We start from the raw sequence: 17,026 nt of genomic DNA, 5'->3' as shown, positions 1-17,026 counted from the left end.
GGTCTTTAGAATTAACTGAAGTGTCAAATTTTCTGTCCACGTCTTCGCAGAAAATCTTGAACCTATTTTGAAAATTTAAAAGCTCTTCGAAAGATATCATTTGGGAATCGTGCTGATCATTTTTTGACGAAGATCGGTAAAGCCGTTTCTTCGTAATTAGGTGTAATTTTTTGTGCTTTTATTAGAACTTAAGGTTTATACTCTAAACAAACAACCTATAGTATTGGCCTACGAAAAGTGTTAAAGTTATAAAAAGGCAATAAAGTTTGGAAGAATGGTCTGCGCTTTTAGGAGATACAACACGTGTTACGCACGCACTATGATTAATATAATTAAACACGATACAGCACTATGATTAATATAAGTAATTGGAAATTAATTAGATCTTAAAGAAAGCGAAATGTTTGTTTTCACCATAAACAGATGATAATTTTATCTAAAGAGCTAATTCTCACTTCCTATTGATCATAGCGATCAATTACACATATTAAAAAATTCCTGCATCTTGCCTTAAGGCAACGTTTGGCAAGTTATATAAAAATTATACAGAAAATAATGAATTTCTTACAGAACACGAAAAAACTTTATTAGAGAAATAAATGCATATATTATGAAATAATAAAACAAAACATGTGTTTTGAAATATTTAATATCGTATACCATCAATTTACATATTTCAATTTAATACAGATAACATGTAATTTAAAAACATATCCTACATTATTTTGCACTTATAGCTCATATGTTAAACACTTTTTTGTGAGGCTTGACAAATATGAATCGACTGATCCATATATTTTTCGGTCCCAATCTCGGCCAGGTACATCTCGGTATGGTCCTTGCAACCACAAATAACGAATGAGAACAGTAGCACCAGCACGTTGTATCTCGGCGGGAATGCTAGACAAAGGGCAATTGTCCAGGCTCAGGACGCGGATACTGCTGCAGAGTGCCAATTCATAAGGAAGCACATGTAGTGTAGGATTATCATTGACTAGTAAGGTATGCAATGAGTGCAATGCACCAATCTGTTCGGGCAATGAAACTAATCTATTTTCCCCCAGCCCAAGACCAAGTAAATTTTTCAAACAGCCTACCGTTCTTGGTATTGACGTCAGTTGATTACAGCTAAGATTTACATGTCGTAGTGAAGTGGCATGAAACACTTCAGGTGGAATTTCAGTCAATAGATTTTCTTCGGCATCTAGCACTCTTAACTTGGGCATAGCACCAATGGCTGGAGGTAAGGTTTTCAATTTGTTACTGGAAACGATAAGATTTTCTAGGTTGACTAACAGATGAATGTCAGCAGGTAATTTAGAGATCTGGTTGGCACTCAAGTTTAATTCAATTAAGCTGGTCCACTGTCCAAAATCCACAGGAACGCATGTAAGTTTATTTTCACACATGTTGAGCTTGATGAGATTCTTTGCCCTGACAAAAATCCCATATGGAATTCTGGATATTTCATTATGTTCTAAGTTCACAGATGTTAGAGAGCTGGTAAACTGGCCTGGCCCACCTGGAGGGAATTCAGTGAATAAATTTCTTGACAACGATATACTTCTTAGCTGGTTCAGGCTTGAAAGTAAGTCACCAGGAAGATTAGTCACAGCATTTCCCTCAATATTAAAATCTTGCAATAGAGTACATTGAGTAATCGCTATGTTGATTGATTTGAATTTATTATAACGAATTCCGAAGCGAGATAAGCTGCGAAGTCTTCCAATGGCATCAGGTAATTCAGTTAAATGATTATGGCTGAGTTCTAAGGTTTGTAACCGAAAACAATTGCATAGCTCATCAGGAATAGATTTCAAATAATTATGAGCCAAATCTAAAGTGACAAGATTGACCAGCAATCCGATTGTATCAGGTAAAGATTGCAATTTATTTTCTCTTAAACTCAGCATCGTTAAATTGGTAAGCTTACCTATATCAGGGCTGATTTCTTGTAGACGGTTGTATCTTAAAAATAAGTCAGTCAAGCAAGATAAATTATATACGACATCTGGAACAACTCCTAGTTTATTATGGCGAACATCAAGAACTCTTAAACGTTTACATTTGCTTAAAGAATCTGGCAATGCAGTGAGACGATTTTCACTCATTGCCAATACTTCTAATGATTGTAGGTTACCCACAGCTCCTGGTAAGCGATGAATTCGGTTTCCGTACAGATAGACCTCTGATAAATGTTTGAGTGATCCCACGGCGGGCGGTAGGGCTGTGAGATCACACTTTCCCAAATCGAGGCGTTCGAGCCCTTCATCCCTGGTACGTGCCAGCTCCCTGGGAACATCTATCAGGGGCTTGTGCGATCGCTTTTTAGCTGTGGCCTTAGCCCTGTTTTCATCTGGCAGAAGCACAGTGACCTTTTTGCGACATTGTTTCGCGCCAGACACAGCAGGCATTTGCTTGTTTGTCTGCATATCTGATAGAACCCATGGACGATAACAATAGACAAGGTAAGATGGACATCTGTGAGAATGCCTCGTTCGTATTACGTTACATGGTTTCGCGTAGTTGTTTCGCCTCGTCTCTACATGCTCGATAGAACATCAATCGAAACCAAACGATTTCTACGGATAAACATGATCAATTGATGCACATACCCAAGACACTAAAACCGAATATTAATCAATAATAACGCGTCCCTAGTTTTCTGTTTTGTTCCTCGCTTTGACAGTTGACAACTTGACAGAACGTTACACGCGCGCCTGTCACGGACACGAATACGAACACGAACACCAACGAACACGAACACGAACACGAACACAGGCGAAGAGCGAAAAGTGAAAAACGAACGGCACGAACGGGGCGCAAGGCGCAATTGACCTTGACGGGTAAAACTCGCTTACTCGCTTCCCTCGCTTCCATGCAGCCTGCAGTATTTACAAAGAGAGCAGAGGACAACTCTGGACTGCGTACAGGAAACTTCAACCAAACTGTTTTTATTTCTAACATATATTCTAAAGGCTTATTGTTATTAAATTCGTCATACAATTGACACATTCCTATCTTACAGTAAGTTTTAGTAAATGAGGAAAAATTCAATGGATGAGCAATTCTCGATATAGTTACACATTGAGGAAACTATTTTATTTAAAATTTAGATGAGAGAGCTAATGGACTTAGTTGAAGAATGAACTTATTATTAATTTTCTAAAATATTCAGAGAAACAGATTTTATTATATGATGACAAATGTTTAGGAACTGAAATAAATAAAAGTTTCGAGATTTTTTCGATGATAGGAAATATTGCTTTCTTCACCTTCAAATTTTTCACACCAGGAGCAAAAAAGAGTGGTACCCCAACGTACAAGTGTTTTGAGATACAAGCCGCCAAAGAGGCGATCATTGCTTCGACATACGAGAAAAATTCGAGATACGAGCTTTGAGCCATAGATAAACAAGTATTTGATAAGATACGAGCTTTGAGCTTTCTTGAGTGAGTGAGAGCTTGAAGCAAGTGAAGAAACTTGTTAATGGGAAAATGAATATGAAACATTTCGTAGGTTGTAACAATAATTTTCTTATCATAGAAATATTTTGGCTTTCATCATTAATTATTTGTGAAGTAATGAGGTAACCAGATTTTTTAAAGTCAAATCGGGACGGCAAACTGTGCCTGGGGGTAGGGAATTCCTGTTGAATAACAGTTTTTTTAAAAAATAAATTATTTTTTTGAATCAGAATTGTGGACTCTTAATAACAACTTTATTATTCGATTACATGTTATACTCTATTTTTACTTATAATGCTGAAATATATCTTATATTTTTCGATTTGTATAAAATTCTATTTAATTTTCTTCATAATTAACTTGAAAAAAAACTTGCACTCGTTCATTATCTTTCGTAACTTTTGTTAATTTTTATGAATTCGAAAATTAATGTTCGAATTTTTTAATATGAGAGCCTATTTTAACCCGCCTTTGAAATTTTGCATTTGACCATTTTCTCATTAGCATACTTGCTCTATATATCCTAGTCTGCTAAGATAGCAGAGTAAGGAGTAAGCTGTAGTTGTAATTTTATTATCAAATAATTGCAAAGATTCAATTTTAACTTATAATTTTCCAAAACCCGGGACAATCCCGGATAAAAGATCTAAATCTTGGACAAATATTACTCTTAGAAAAGCCCCGGACACAAAGTTCAAAAGGAAATTCAAGACTGTCCCGGCCGAACTGGGACGGATGGTTCCGGTTACCTTAGTAGTGACATGGCTAGTAACCATGCTTATTTATAAGTAATGGTTATTTATTTATGGTATAGTAACAATGTACCCACGCGAATATATAAAGGATTATATTAAAGTCTTGTCTTTAAGTCAAATTTAAGTCTTATATTAAAGTTTTTGACATAAGTAATAGTGATTGCACAGTTATATGTTGAGTCTATATGTTGCTTTTTGTACATTTACAAAATATTATGTACTTTTATAACCATGTCTTTAAAGACAAGGTCTATTGAAATAAAGCGTGAAATTATTGAAAAATGTGAGGATGCCGAGCTTATAATCTTTTTTATCTATGAGGCCGAGGATTTACGCGAGCGTAACACATCATATTTATGTAATATACTTAAACAGAAGGAGTTGATAAAGGGTTTAACTCCAGCCAGGACCGGATTGAGAAATTTGGCACGATAAGGCACTGACGAAAATGCCGCCCCATTTTTTAACTTCCCGTAGGGTAAGTTATTGTAATGGGCCGAAAATCGGAATTGAAAATTTTTACATTTCTCGACGTTTTGAAGGTTTCTGAACATTTTGGCATACTTCAGAAAAAATGGATGTGTGTGTGTGTGTGTGTGTGTGTGTGTATGTATGTATGGATACAAATTTTCGCCCACTTTTTCGGACGTACGGATCAACCGATTTGAATGGTTCAAAAAACATTCGATTCCTATTGATAGGGAAAAGAGCTGATTAGTTTTTAGCAAAGGCAGGTCCAGCCGTTTCGGAGATACGGAGCAAAGAGTGCAAAAATTAGAAATTGAATTTTTGAGAGAACGGAGTATCCGATTTGAATGATCTAAAAAACATTCAATTAGTAATGATTGGAAGGAGTGTTTATTAGTTTTTGGCAAAGGCAGGCCCAGCCATTTTGAAGATACGGAGCTAAATATGTAAAAAATGGCAGTTTTTGAGAGAACTAAGCGTCCGATTTAAATGATTCAAAGAACTTTCTGCTTGTCTTAACAAAATAATTGATTTTGGAAAAAAAATTTGTTCCCTTTTTTTTATGTTCTAGTTTTTTTTTTTTTTTTAGTTTTGTGTATATCGAAAATATTTCAGATTTTATTTTGAATTCTGACTATAGTTCTAATATACTTTACAAATAATTTCAACTCTGCAATTCAGTTTGTATAATTCTTATAAATATTAGACAATGTTACAATATTTATAATAATCTATTTGAAAACATTTAGTATTCCTCGAATATTTCGTTACGGTACGGGAAGTTCCAGCAATTTGCCTTAAGGCACGATGCCATAATTGCCTCAAGACAGAATTCGACTTACAGCTAGTTATGTCTCATTTTTATAAAATTAAAATAACCATTTAATTGCAAAAAAATATCACGCATTATATACTGGTTCTATGTATAAAAATATTTTTTTCTTAATTTCCAAATTTTGCCGACTCAAAAAAAATTGCCGCCCTGCGCACTAGGCCCGACTGCCTCTACTGTAAATCCAGCACTAAAGCTCTTTCAATAATTTATAAGCAGCTTTCTGAGCATTAAAAGTTTGTGGATAAAATCACCCCGAAAGGATTGATCATTAGATCCATTAGATCAACTCATTTCCCCAATATTATGAATGGAAAGGAAAAAGCAATAAATAAATTAATAAACAGTAATTTTTAACTTCCCGTAGGGCAAGTTATAGTAATCGAAAAAAAATCGAAAATGAAAATTTTTGTATATCTTTAGGTTTCAGAGGTTTCTGAACATTTTGGTATATCTTAGAAAAAAATGCATGTATGTGTTTGTGTGTGTGCGGATACAAATTTTCGTCGACGATTTCGGGAACACGGTTCAGTATTAATAAGGAGACCTGCTGATTAGTTTTTGGCACAGGCAGGTCTAACTGTTTCGAAGATACGGAGCAAAACGTGCCAAAAACGGCAACTCAGTTTTTTAGAGAACAGAGCGTCCGATTTTAATAATTCAAAAGACATTTTACTTGTATTGACAAGATAAAGAACTGATTAAATTTTTGGAAGTCAGGTTTATCGTTTTTGGAGATCTAGTAGAAAAAGTAAAAAAAACATGCCATTTTGTGGTCAAAAATGATCATTATCATATGCAATCAAATTATCAGATATTTTATGGAGATTTTAATAATATGTATCAATTTTGTTTACATTTCTATGGGTTTCGTAACATCGTTTGTCCGTTAGATGGCGACGCGGCGCCTATGCGCTTCGGTATTGCGTCTCTATGCAGCTAAAGCTAAATATTTCGATCTAAAAAAAAAACATTTTTTTCCAAAAAAGTCATTTTTTTCAAAAGTTTAAAATTTCTCAAAAATTATTTGTTCCAAAGTTTAAAACATATTTAATCTTTTTCAAAAGATTTAATTTTTGGTACGGGAAGTTTCAGCAATTTGGCTTAAGGCACGGTGCCATGCGTCCCACTATTTAATATTCAAATCACTTAACAAAATCCACAATGCTGGCACAAATTAATGGCATTTCAATGTGTTTATATGGGAAAAAATTGCTTCGATATACAAGCGATTCGAATACGAGAGTGGCGAGGGTGCTTTCCATTTATGCTTATTTATCTAGGGTGCTTTCGAAACGAATTAATTCGTATGTCAGTATGGCCGGTGTGCCGACGCACTTAGGTTCTCGTTTGTCATCCATATAACCTAACGACGGTGCCATCTATGAAGGTCCGCATCAACTTGGAACGCAACTGAATGACTGAATGCGCTGAGCGTGAGCGCCCTACCCACGACAGTATCAGTAAGGAGAGTAGTATGGCATAGATAATAATAAGGCTTGTTGGTCGGCGAGTGTGAAATTGAATAAAAAAAGTATTAAAAATTGTGCAAAGTCAATTGTTTGCTTATTGTCATGGTGTTGTCATTCCCGTGGTTAGTTTTGCTCTCGTTGTCGTAATTGTTTGTGTTTTCATTAATTAACGCGACGAACTCGTATCGAATTAAACACTTGCAGTCACATTTGTTGTGTACATGTTATGTCAATGGATCAAACATAATAAATGATATATACTTATTATATTTATTATTTATTGAATTGTATCAAATATCATATTCTTATTCACTTCTATTCATTTTAAATTTTCATTTATCAATTTTCTGTATTAGTCTTACGAAAATTGACAAGTAATTAAATGACAAATGATAATTTAACTTTCAGGTGTGTGGATTATTTTGATCATTTAATATACGAGTGAAGTGTTCTAAAGACACGAGTTAATGAATATACATAGAAAATATTTATATGCTTTATAAATACGAATACTTGTGTACCCGTTATAACAAAATTGTGTTATAATGGCCCTTGGAACGCAAAACGGTGCCGTTGCGACCCATACCGAAAAGGCCCCCGTCGTAAATGGAACCAACATGGAAACACTACCGAGGGCCGGCAAACAGGTAATAATAATTCATCTATTATTTTAATTTAAGCTATTTACAATTAAAACTAGTGGTATATGGCATCGTACCTTAAGGCAAATTGCTGGAACTTCCCGTACTGTAATGAAATATTTGAGAAATTTTAAACGTTTTCAAATATATTATTACAAATACTGTAACTTTCATTATTTTTGCTATCTTGTTATATCTGGGCAAATCAAATGTAAATCATAAATCAATTTATCTCCAGTACATTAACAATCGTCATTTCATTTCGAATTCAATTTAAAAAAAAATAGTTGCCTATTAATATAGTTACACAAAATTGAAAAAGTACTCCCGTGTAGTCACAGTCTAAACGCATTCGCAAATAATTCTGTGCGACATTTTCACTTATACCGTGCTTAGCTTGGCGGCATTTTCATATTTTTTAATAGTTTTCACAAAATTGGAAAAATCATCTTTGAATCATTTAAATCAGACGCTTAGTTCTCTCAAAAACTGCCATTTTTTAACATTTATCTCTGTATCACCAAAACCGCTGGGCCTACCTTTGCCAAAAACTAATAACCACTTTTCTCCGTCATTACGAACTGAATGTATTTTGGATCATACAAATCTGCACTCTTTGCTCCATATCTCCATAACGACTGGTCCTGCCTTTGCCACAAACTAATACACAACTAACACACACACATTCATTTTATCTGAGGTATGCCAAAATGTTCAGAAACCTTCATAACGTCGAGAAATGCAGAAATTTTCATTTGGATTATTTTGAGCAAAACAATTATTCGTTCCGTAAACATCGATTCGATCGTATGTCGAATCGCTCGTATCTCGAAGCAATTTTTCCAATATAAACACATTGAAATGACAAATTCGTGCCAGTACTGTGAGTTTTGTTAAGTCATTTGAATATTAAACTAGTGGTGTATGGCATCGTGCTTTAAGGCAAATTGCTGGTACTTCCCGTACCGTAACAAAATGTTCAAGAAATATTAAATGTTTTCAAATAGATTATTATATTGTAACATTGTCTAATATTTATTAGAATTATATAAACTGAATTGCAAACTTGAAATTATTTGTCTAAATTATATTAGGAATTTAATCAGAATTAACATTAAAATCTGAATTATTTTCGATATACAAAAAAAAAATTAAAACAAAATTTTTTTTTACAAAAGCAATTATTTTGTTGAAACAAGCAAAAAGTTCTTTGAATCATTCAAATCGGACGCTTTGTTCTCTCAAAAACTGAGATTTTTTGCACATTTAGCTCTGTATCTTCGAAATGACTGGACCTGCGTTTGCGAAAAATTAATCACCCCTTCTCCCAATCATTACTAATTGAATGTTTTTTAGATCATTCAAATCGGATGCTTCATTCTCTCAAAAACTCGATTTCTATTCTCTGCACTCTTTGCCCCGTATCTCCGTAACTGCTGGACCTGCCTTTGCCAAAAACTAATCAGTACATCTCCCTATAAATAGGAATCCAATGTTTTTTGAACCATTCAAATCGGTTGATCCGTGCACCCAAAAACGTGGACGAAAAATTGTATCCATACATACTCACACATATACACATCCCTTTTTTTTCTGAGGTAAGCCAAAATTGTCAGAAACCTTCAAAACGTGAAGAAATGTAAAAATTTTCAATTTCGATTTTTGGACGATTAAAATAACTTACCCTACGCGAAGTTAATTATGTAAAAATTTGCATAAAAACTGATTATTATTTAATATTTTTTAATATCATTCCAAATTTTTTTTTGATATTTTCGAAAATAGTATATTGGCAACAGATGTACGCGCCCCTCTTATTAGAACAGAAGGGGCGCTCCCCACAGGTTCCGCGGACATAAGATATAATTATATTTATAACATTTATGGAAATATCTACATTTTAAACGAAAATTGAAAACTATTACTAAAGCCAAAATTAATATAATCGTATTTTCAGTTTGTAATAAAAATATTTCAATTTTTATTATTTTCACATCTATCACCAGAAAACAATAAGATGATATCTAAAGATTTGTCTATTCTTATAGAAATATGATAAATAATGCGTTTTTAAAAAGTATCGAAATTATACTTCAAACAAATATAATTTTATAATATAATATTATTAACTTCCCGTAGCGCAAGTTATAGTAATCGCAAAAAAATCGAAAATGAAAATTTTTATTTATCTTTACGTTCAAAGGATTTTGAATATTTTGGCATACCTTAAAAAAATGGATGTGTGTGTATGTGTGTGTGTGTGCGGATACAAATTTTCGTCGACGATTTCGGCAACACCGATCAACCGATTTGAATAATTCAATAAACATTCGATTCACATTGATAAGGAGACGTGCTGATTAGTTTTTGGCGAAGGCAGGTCTAGCCGTTCTGAAGATACGGGGCAAAAAGTGCCAAAAACGGTAACTAAGTTTTTAAGAGAACGGAGCGTCCGATTTTAATAATTCAACAAACATTTTACTTATATTAACAACACGAAGAACTGATCACATTTTCATGAAGGCAGGTCTACCGGTTTCGGAGATCTAATTAAAAAAAGTAAAAAAAATGCCATTTGGCGGTCAAAAATGATCATTAGACATATGCACATCAAATTATCAGATATTTTATAGAGATTTTAACAATAAGTATAAATTTTGTTTACATTCCTATGGGTTCCGTACCAATGTTTATGCGTTAGACAGCGACGCGGCGCTTACGCGCTTCGATATTTCGTCTATATGCAGTTAAAGCAGTACGATTGCTTTGAAAAAAAGTTCAGAATTTCCAGAATATTTCAAAATAAATGTTTCTTCAAAAAGTTTTTTTTTTTTTTCAAAAAAAGTAAATTTTTATCAAAAATTTATAGTTTCTCAAAAATCTAATTTTTTAGAGTATTTTTTTTCAAAAATGTTAATCTTTTTAAAAAAAAAAATTTTGGTACGGTAAGTTCCAGCAATTTGCCTTAAGGCACGATGCCATGGGCCCACTAGTTTTTTGAATAATTTCTAATATAATAAGCTTAAAAAACGTGGATGAAAAACTGAAATATTTTCATAGTGTAAAACTAATTTAAATGTGAATTATATATTTATTTATACTATTATTATTCATTGTATCTCCTGTAGTTTATAAACTTTGTGTAATTTATATAATGTCTAGTAATCTATTAGGTGGGCAACTAAGTAAGTGCTGATTCTTGTCAGAAAATCAAAGACATTTTTCCATGGAACTAAATAAGTTCATTCTGTAGTGTATTGTCGATTTTTAACCATGGCTTTTTCGTCATCTTTTAAGCAGCATCATTATTCCACTTTCATCAAACTTCTGGTTCTAATTTGCAAAAAACTGAATTAGGTATAATTTGACACCATCATAACCATTGAATTGTTTTCCATTCAATGAGTTTTGTAAAAGATCGAAACTAAAAGCAATCAGAAGGTGCAAGGTCAAGACTGTATGGTGGATATGGCAAAATATCCCAATCAACTCCAATTATTTTGGTCGACTGGCCAAGTATATATGTCAATAATGGAATAAATCACCGTTTTGATTTGTCAATTTAAGCCTTTTTTTTAACTGCGAGGTTTAATTTCATTAGTTGTTCAACGGATATCAGAATTGATCGTTTGGTCGGTGATGACAGTTCAAAGTTTAATCAACTTCAACTGAACGATCAGATTGTTTTTTATCTTTGAATGAAAAATCACCAGAACAAAAATTTGGCAAACCAATTTTGACACTTTAGTTTTGTTAAGGCTTCGTCATCATAAACAGCCCATAACTTTTTATGAGTTTGAGATGCTTTTTTAACTTTCCTAAAGAGAAGTTGATGTTTTCATAAAAAAATCCGATTCGTTAATTTTATGTTTTCTCGACGTTTCAAGCCATTCTGAATCGAATGAAACCAAATTTGGAAACAGTATGTGTGTGTGTGTGTGTGTGTGTGTGTGTGTAAACACAGTAAATCGACGTTTCCTCAAAAACGGCTGAACAGATTCCAAAAATTTAAAAGCCATTCGATGTATCTCGATGAGGACTATTGTCAGTTATGTGCGACGATCGGCCAAGCCGTTTCTTTATAAATAGCAGAAAAGTAAAAAAAAATTCGTCCACGTTTCAGCCGGCAATTCTGAATTTATTTTGAAAATACAAAAAAGGTTCGATAGATATTGGTTGAGAATCGTGTTGATTAGTTTTTTGTAGAGATCGGCCGGGCCGTTTTCTTGTAATTAAGTGTTAAAAAAAAATATTATATTTTTTACGGTAAATACCATAGTCTTATAAATCATACTAAAATATTACGGCCCTCGTTTAACTTTAAAAATTCGTCAAGTTTTGCGAAAATTAGTATCGTTTTTTGGCATTTGTCAAAATTAGACCTTTCATCGACGTTTGCTCAAAATCGTCTGAACCGATTTCAGAAATTTTAAAGCCATTTGATGTATCTCAATGAGGACTCAACGTTTGTCAGTTTTGTGCCACGATCGGTCGAGCCGTTACTCTGTAATTTGGAAAAAAGTGTTTTTCAAAAACATTTCGTCCACATATAGGCTCATACTACCGAATCGATTTAAAAAAATCAAAAACTGTTCGAAAGATATTGGTTGGGAATGATACTGATTAGTCTTAGGAGAAAATCTACCGAGCCGTTTTTTTGTAATTAACTGTTGAAAAAAAAATTTAACCTGATTTTTATGGAACTTTTTTGGCGATATATATCATGGTCTTATAGAACTTGCTGAAATATTACGGTCTTGCGACAAGTAGTTTAATTTTGAAAATTCATCAAAGTTTGAGAAAATGAGTTTTTTTGACGTTTGTTAAATTTAAAATTAGACGATTCACTTGGTATAACAATAGAGTACTTGGTCTTAATGAACATACTATACCATTAAAGTCCTACGGAAACTGCTTCAATTATAAAAATTGTTGATTTTTGAAAATTTGCTTTAAGAAAATACTCCGAGTTAACGTGTTCGTTCGTTTTCAATAACGTGTAATAAATCTACTCGGAATACTTTTAATCACTCATAAATTAATTTATTTTTTTATTGATTAAGTCGATTATTAACACATATCAGAAAGTTCATGTAACTTGCCTCAAGGCAAAATACCAATACCAACTATTTAACTTTGCAGAGAAAAAAGAAAATGTGACAAAAATTTTCGATTTGATTTTCCATCTTTCAACGAACGCCAAACGAAACTACGCAATCGATCAAAAAATTCAATTGAAACATTCTAAGCTGAAAACCGCACTTACATAGTTGCCAATCTAATACAATATTTTTATCACATGCTGACCTGGAAATTCTTCAACTCTACGCCTATTCGGCACAGAGATCTGTGCAAAGTAAAGGAAAAGCCTTACACTTTCATATTAACTTTTCTAAATTCTGAATTCTCAATCAAGTCGTAAATAGGCATTGAATCTTCGTAGTTTGATAAACGTTTGATTTTAAAAATGTGCCTACTGCAACGTTCTGATTAACTTCTTATTATGTTGCTTATCAAACTCGTTCGCTTGTTTCAAATTCAAAAATCGCGTTAAAATTATTTATCACAATTATATTAGAGTAATAAAGAAGTATTTTATTGGCATTCAATATTATGTTGTAAGCTAAACAATATTTTTGAATTTTGTTTTTTCCGCATAAATCGTTAGTTCTTTATGGCATTGGCCTTTCAACTTTCTTTTTTTTTCTTCAATAGCGTCACGCAATACAAACTTTCTTTACTTTTCTTTTGAAATTCGTTTTTAATATCTTTTAATTATCAATATTTTATTTATTTATAACGAGTTGTAATCAATGTTATTACAGATTCAGATATATATATATATATATATATATATTTATTTATATATATATATATATATATATATTTATATATGTTTAATTTGAGTTTAATATTCGAGTTTTTTTTAAAAGTTTATTTATTTAAAATCCATACGTTTCGGATAGCATCTTAGCCATCATTCAGTGGTAATCAAATTAACTATAAACATTGAAAAATTTTGTATCCTAATATAGCATATGAAACCATTATTAATTCATGGTATGAGTATGTGCACATTGATAAGATATATATTTTTTAACATCACAAATGGTAAAACACACTAATAACCATGATAACTTAACAAGTTGTAGAAACTATGTATTAACTCTTCGGAGTTTAAGATAGAAATGCCATGGATTAATAATGGTTTCATATGCTATATTAGGATACAAAATTTTTCAATTTTTATAATTAATTTGATTACCACTGAATGATGGCTAAGATGCTAGCCGAAACGTATGGATTTTAAATAAACTTTTAAAAAAAACTCTCATACTATTTTTATTGATATTAAGCCCGAATATTAAACTCAAATTAAACATATATATCAACATCGAATTCAAGACTATTCAAATATATATATATATATATATATATATATATATATATATATATATATACAGTAGTACCCCGCCTTACGAGCTAAATTCGTTCCTTAACCACGCTTGCATCATGAATTGCTCGTAGATGGAAGCAATATTTTCCATATAATAATATTTTTAGATATACATTCTGCAAAAAAATAGCAAATTACTATATAAAAAATGACTAAATTTTATAATACAGTTTTTTGCGTTTAAAAATCTATCCAATGAACATTATTTACTTCTCGTAGAGTGAGTTATAGTAATCGCAAAAAAATCGAAAATGATCTTTATGTTTCACAGGTTTCTCAACATTTTGACATACCTTATAATTAGAAAAAATGGATGTATGTGTGTGTTCGGATACAAATTTTCGTCGACGATTTCGGGAACACGGTTCAACCGATTTTAAGAATTCAAAAAACATTTGATTCATATTGGTAGATAGACGTCTTGATTAGTTTTTGATCGGGGCAGGACCAGCCGTTTCAAAGAAACGGGGCAAAAAGTGCCAAAAATAGTAATTCAATTTTTGAGATAACGGAACGTCCGATTCAAAAACTCAATAATTCAAAAAACATTTTACTTGCATTGACAAAATGAACAACTGATTAAATTTTTGGAAGGCAGTTCTAGCGGTTTTGGAGATCTAGTGACGCGCTTCGATATTTCGCCTCTATGCAGCTAAAGAAGCGCGATTGCTTAGAAAACTAGCTGTAAGTGGAATTCTGTCTTAAGGCAATTAAGGCATCGTGCCTTAAGGCAAATTGCTGGAACTTTCCGTACCAAAAATTATTAATTTTTTAAAAACGATTAACATTTTTGAAAAAAATGTACTTTTGAAAAAATAAGATTTTTGAGAAACTATATATATGGACAAAAAATTACTTTTTTTTGAAAAAAAAAATTTAAAAAAAAAAAAAAAAATTTAAATTTTTTTTTTGAAAAAAAAAATTTTTTAACTTCCCGTAGGGCAAGTTATAGTAATCGCAAAAAAATCGAAAATGAAAATTTTTATATATCTTTACGTTTCAGAGGTTTCTGAACATTTTGGCATACCTTAGAAAAAATGGATGTATGTGTGTGTGTGTGTGTGTGTGTGTGTGTGTGTGTATGTATGTATGTGTGTGTATGTATGTGCGGATACAAATTTTCGTCGACGATTTCGGGAACACGGATCAACCAATTTGAATAATTCAAAAAACATTCGATCCGTATTGATAAGGAGACGTGCTGATTAGTTTTTGGCAAAGGCAGGTCAAGCCGTTCCGAAGATACGGGGCAAAAAGTTCCGAAAACGGTAACTCAGTTTTTAAGAGAACGGAGCGTCCGATTTTAATAATTCAAAAAACATTTTATTTGTATTGACAAGATGAAGAATCGATACCAGCGGTTTCGGAGATATAGAGGAAAAAGTAAAAAAATGAGCCATTTGGCGGTCAAAAATGATCATTAGACATATGCACATCAAATTATCAGACATTTTATAGAGATTTTAACAATAAGTATACATTTTGTTAACATTCCTATCGGTTCCGTACCAATGCTTATGCGTTAGACAGCGACGCGGCGCTTACGCGCTTTATATTTTGTCCCTATGTAGTTAAAGCAGTACGATTGCTTTGAAAAAAAAGTTCAGATCTTCCACAATATGTCAAAATAAAGAAAAAAAAAATTTTTTTTCAAAAAAAAACAAATTTTTTAAAAAAAAAAATTTTTAAAAAAATATTTTTTTTTTTTCAAAAAAAAACTAATTTTTTGTCCAATTTATAGTTTCTCAAAAATCTTATTTTTTCAAAGTAATTTTTTTTCAAAAATGTTAATCGTTTTAAAAAAAAATAATAATTTTTGGTACGGGAAGTTCCAGCAATTTGCCTTAAGGCACGATGCCCTAATTGCCTTAAGACAGAATTCCACTTACAGCTAGTTTTTCTTTATTTTGACATATTGTGGAAGATCTGAACTTTTTTTCAAAGCAATCGTACTGATTTAACTGCATAGGGACAAAATATAAAGCGCGTAAGCGCCGCGTCGCTGTCTAACGCATAAGCATTGGTACGGAACCCATAGGAATGTTAATAAAATGTATACTTATTGTTAAAATCTCTATAAAATATCTGATAATTTGATGTGCATATGTCTAATGATCATTTTTGACCGCCAAATGGCTATTTTTTTTACTTTTTTCTCCATATCTCCGAAACCGATAGACCTACCTTTATGAAAATTTTATCGATTCTTCATCTTATCAATACAAGTGAAATGTTTTTTGAATTATTTAAATCGGACGCTCCGTTCTCTTAAAAACTGAGTTACCGTTTTCGGCACTTTTTGCCCCGTATCTTTGGAACGGCTAGATCTGCCTTCGCCAAAAACTAATCAGCACGTCTCCTTATCAATACGAATCGAATGTTTTTTGAATTATTCAAATCGGTTGATCCGTGTTTCCGAAATCATCGACGAAAATTTGTATCCGCACATACATACACACACGTACATACATACATACACACACACATACACACACACATACACACACACACACACACACACACATACATCCATTTTTTCTAAGGTATGCCAAAGTGTTCAGAAACCTCTGAAACGTAAAGATATATAAAAATTTTCATTTTCGATTTTTTTGCGATTACTATAACTTGCCCTACGGGAAGTTAAAAAGTTCAAAATTTCTAAAATATTTCAAAATATAAAAAAAATATTTTTTTAAAATCTTTGTTACATTCGCACCCCCATAAGTTTACGGTCATGCTTCTCGTACGTATCTCGAATTTTGCTTGTATGACGAAGCAACGAATCGCTTTGGCGGCTCGTATCACAAATTTTGCTCGTATGACGAAGCATCTCGAATAACTCGTATGAAGAGTCCCTCATAACTCGGCATAACTTTTTCAATAGTATAATTCTATTTTACAAATCCCAATGACGACTGTTATTTGTTTGTTTGT

General features: G+C 32.4%; 2 protein-coding genes across 2 annotated transcripts in view; one reads left to right on the top strand and one right to left on the bottom strand.

Moving 5' to 3' along the window:
• Nucleotides 1–640: 640 nt before the first annotated feature.
• Nucleotides 641–2,765, bottom strand: LOC113376890 (leucine-rich repeat protein soc-2 homolog). The gene has a single exon (XM_026616980.1). It carries the CDS (start codon nucleotides 2,430–2,432, stop codon nucleotides 732–734), a length of 1,701 nt encoding a protein of 566 aa, XP_026472765.1. The 5' UTR covers nucleotides 2,433–2,765; the 3' UTR covers nucleotides 641–731.
• A 4,257-nt stretch (nucleotides 2,766–7,022) lies between these two features.
• LOC113378780 (ankyrin-3-like) overlaps nucleotides 7,023–17,026 on the top strand; it is a 56,178-nt gene continuing 46,174 nt past the window's right edge. The window contains exons 1-2 of the mRNA XM_026619375.1: nucleotides 7,023–7,116; nucleotides 7,403–7,641. Of these exons, the coding sequence (XP_026475160.1) occupies nucleotides 7,540–7,641 (102 nt within the window). The 5' untranslated portion in view covers nucleotides 7,023–7,116; nucleotides 7,403–7,539. The remainder of the gene's footprint in view (nucleotides 7,117–7,402; nucleotides 7,642–17,026) is intronic.

This window comes from Ctenocephalides felis, unplaced genomic scaffold (genome assembly GCF_003426905.1).
Source record: "Ctenocephalides felis isolate EL2017-DRISC unplaced genomic scaffold, ASM342690v1 CF-g0.4_SCAFFOLD_01886, whole genome shotgun sequence".
In the NCBI taxonomy this organism is placed as follows: domain Eukaryota; kingdom Metazoa; phylum Arthropoda; class Insecta; order Siphonaptera; family Pulicidae; genus Ctenocephalides; species Ctenocephalides felis.
This window is presented reverse-complemented; position numbering and strand designations above follow the sequence as displayed.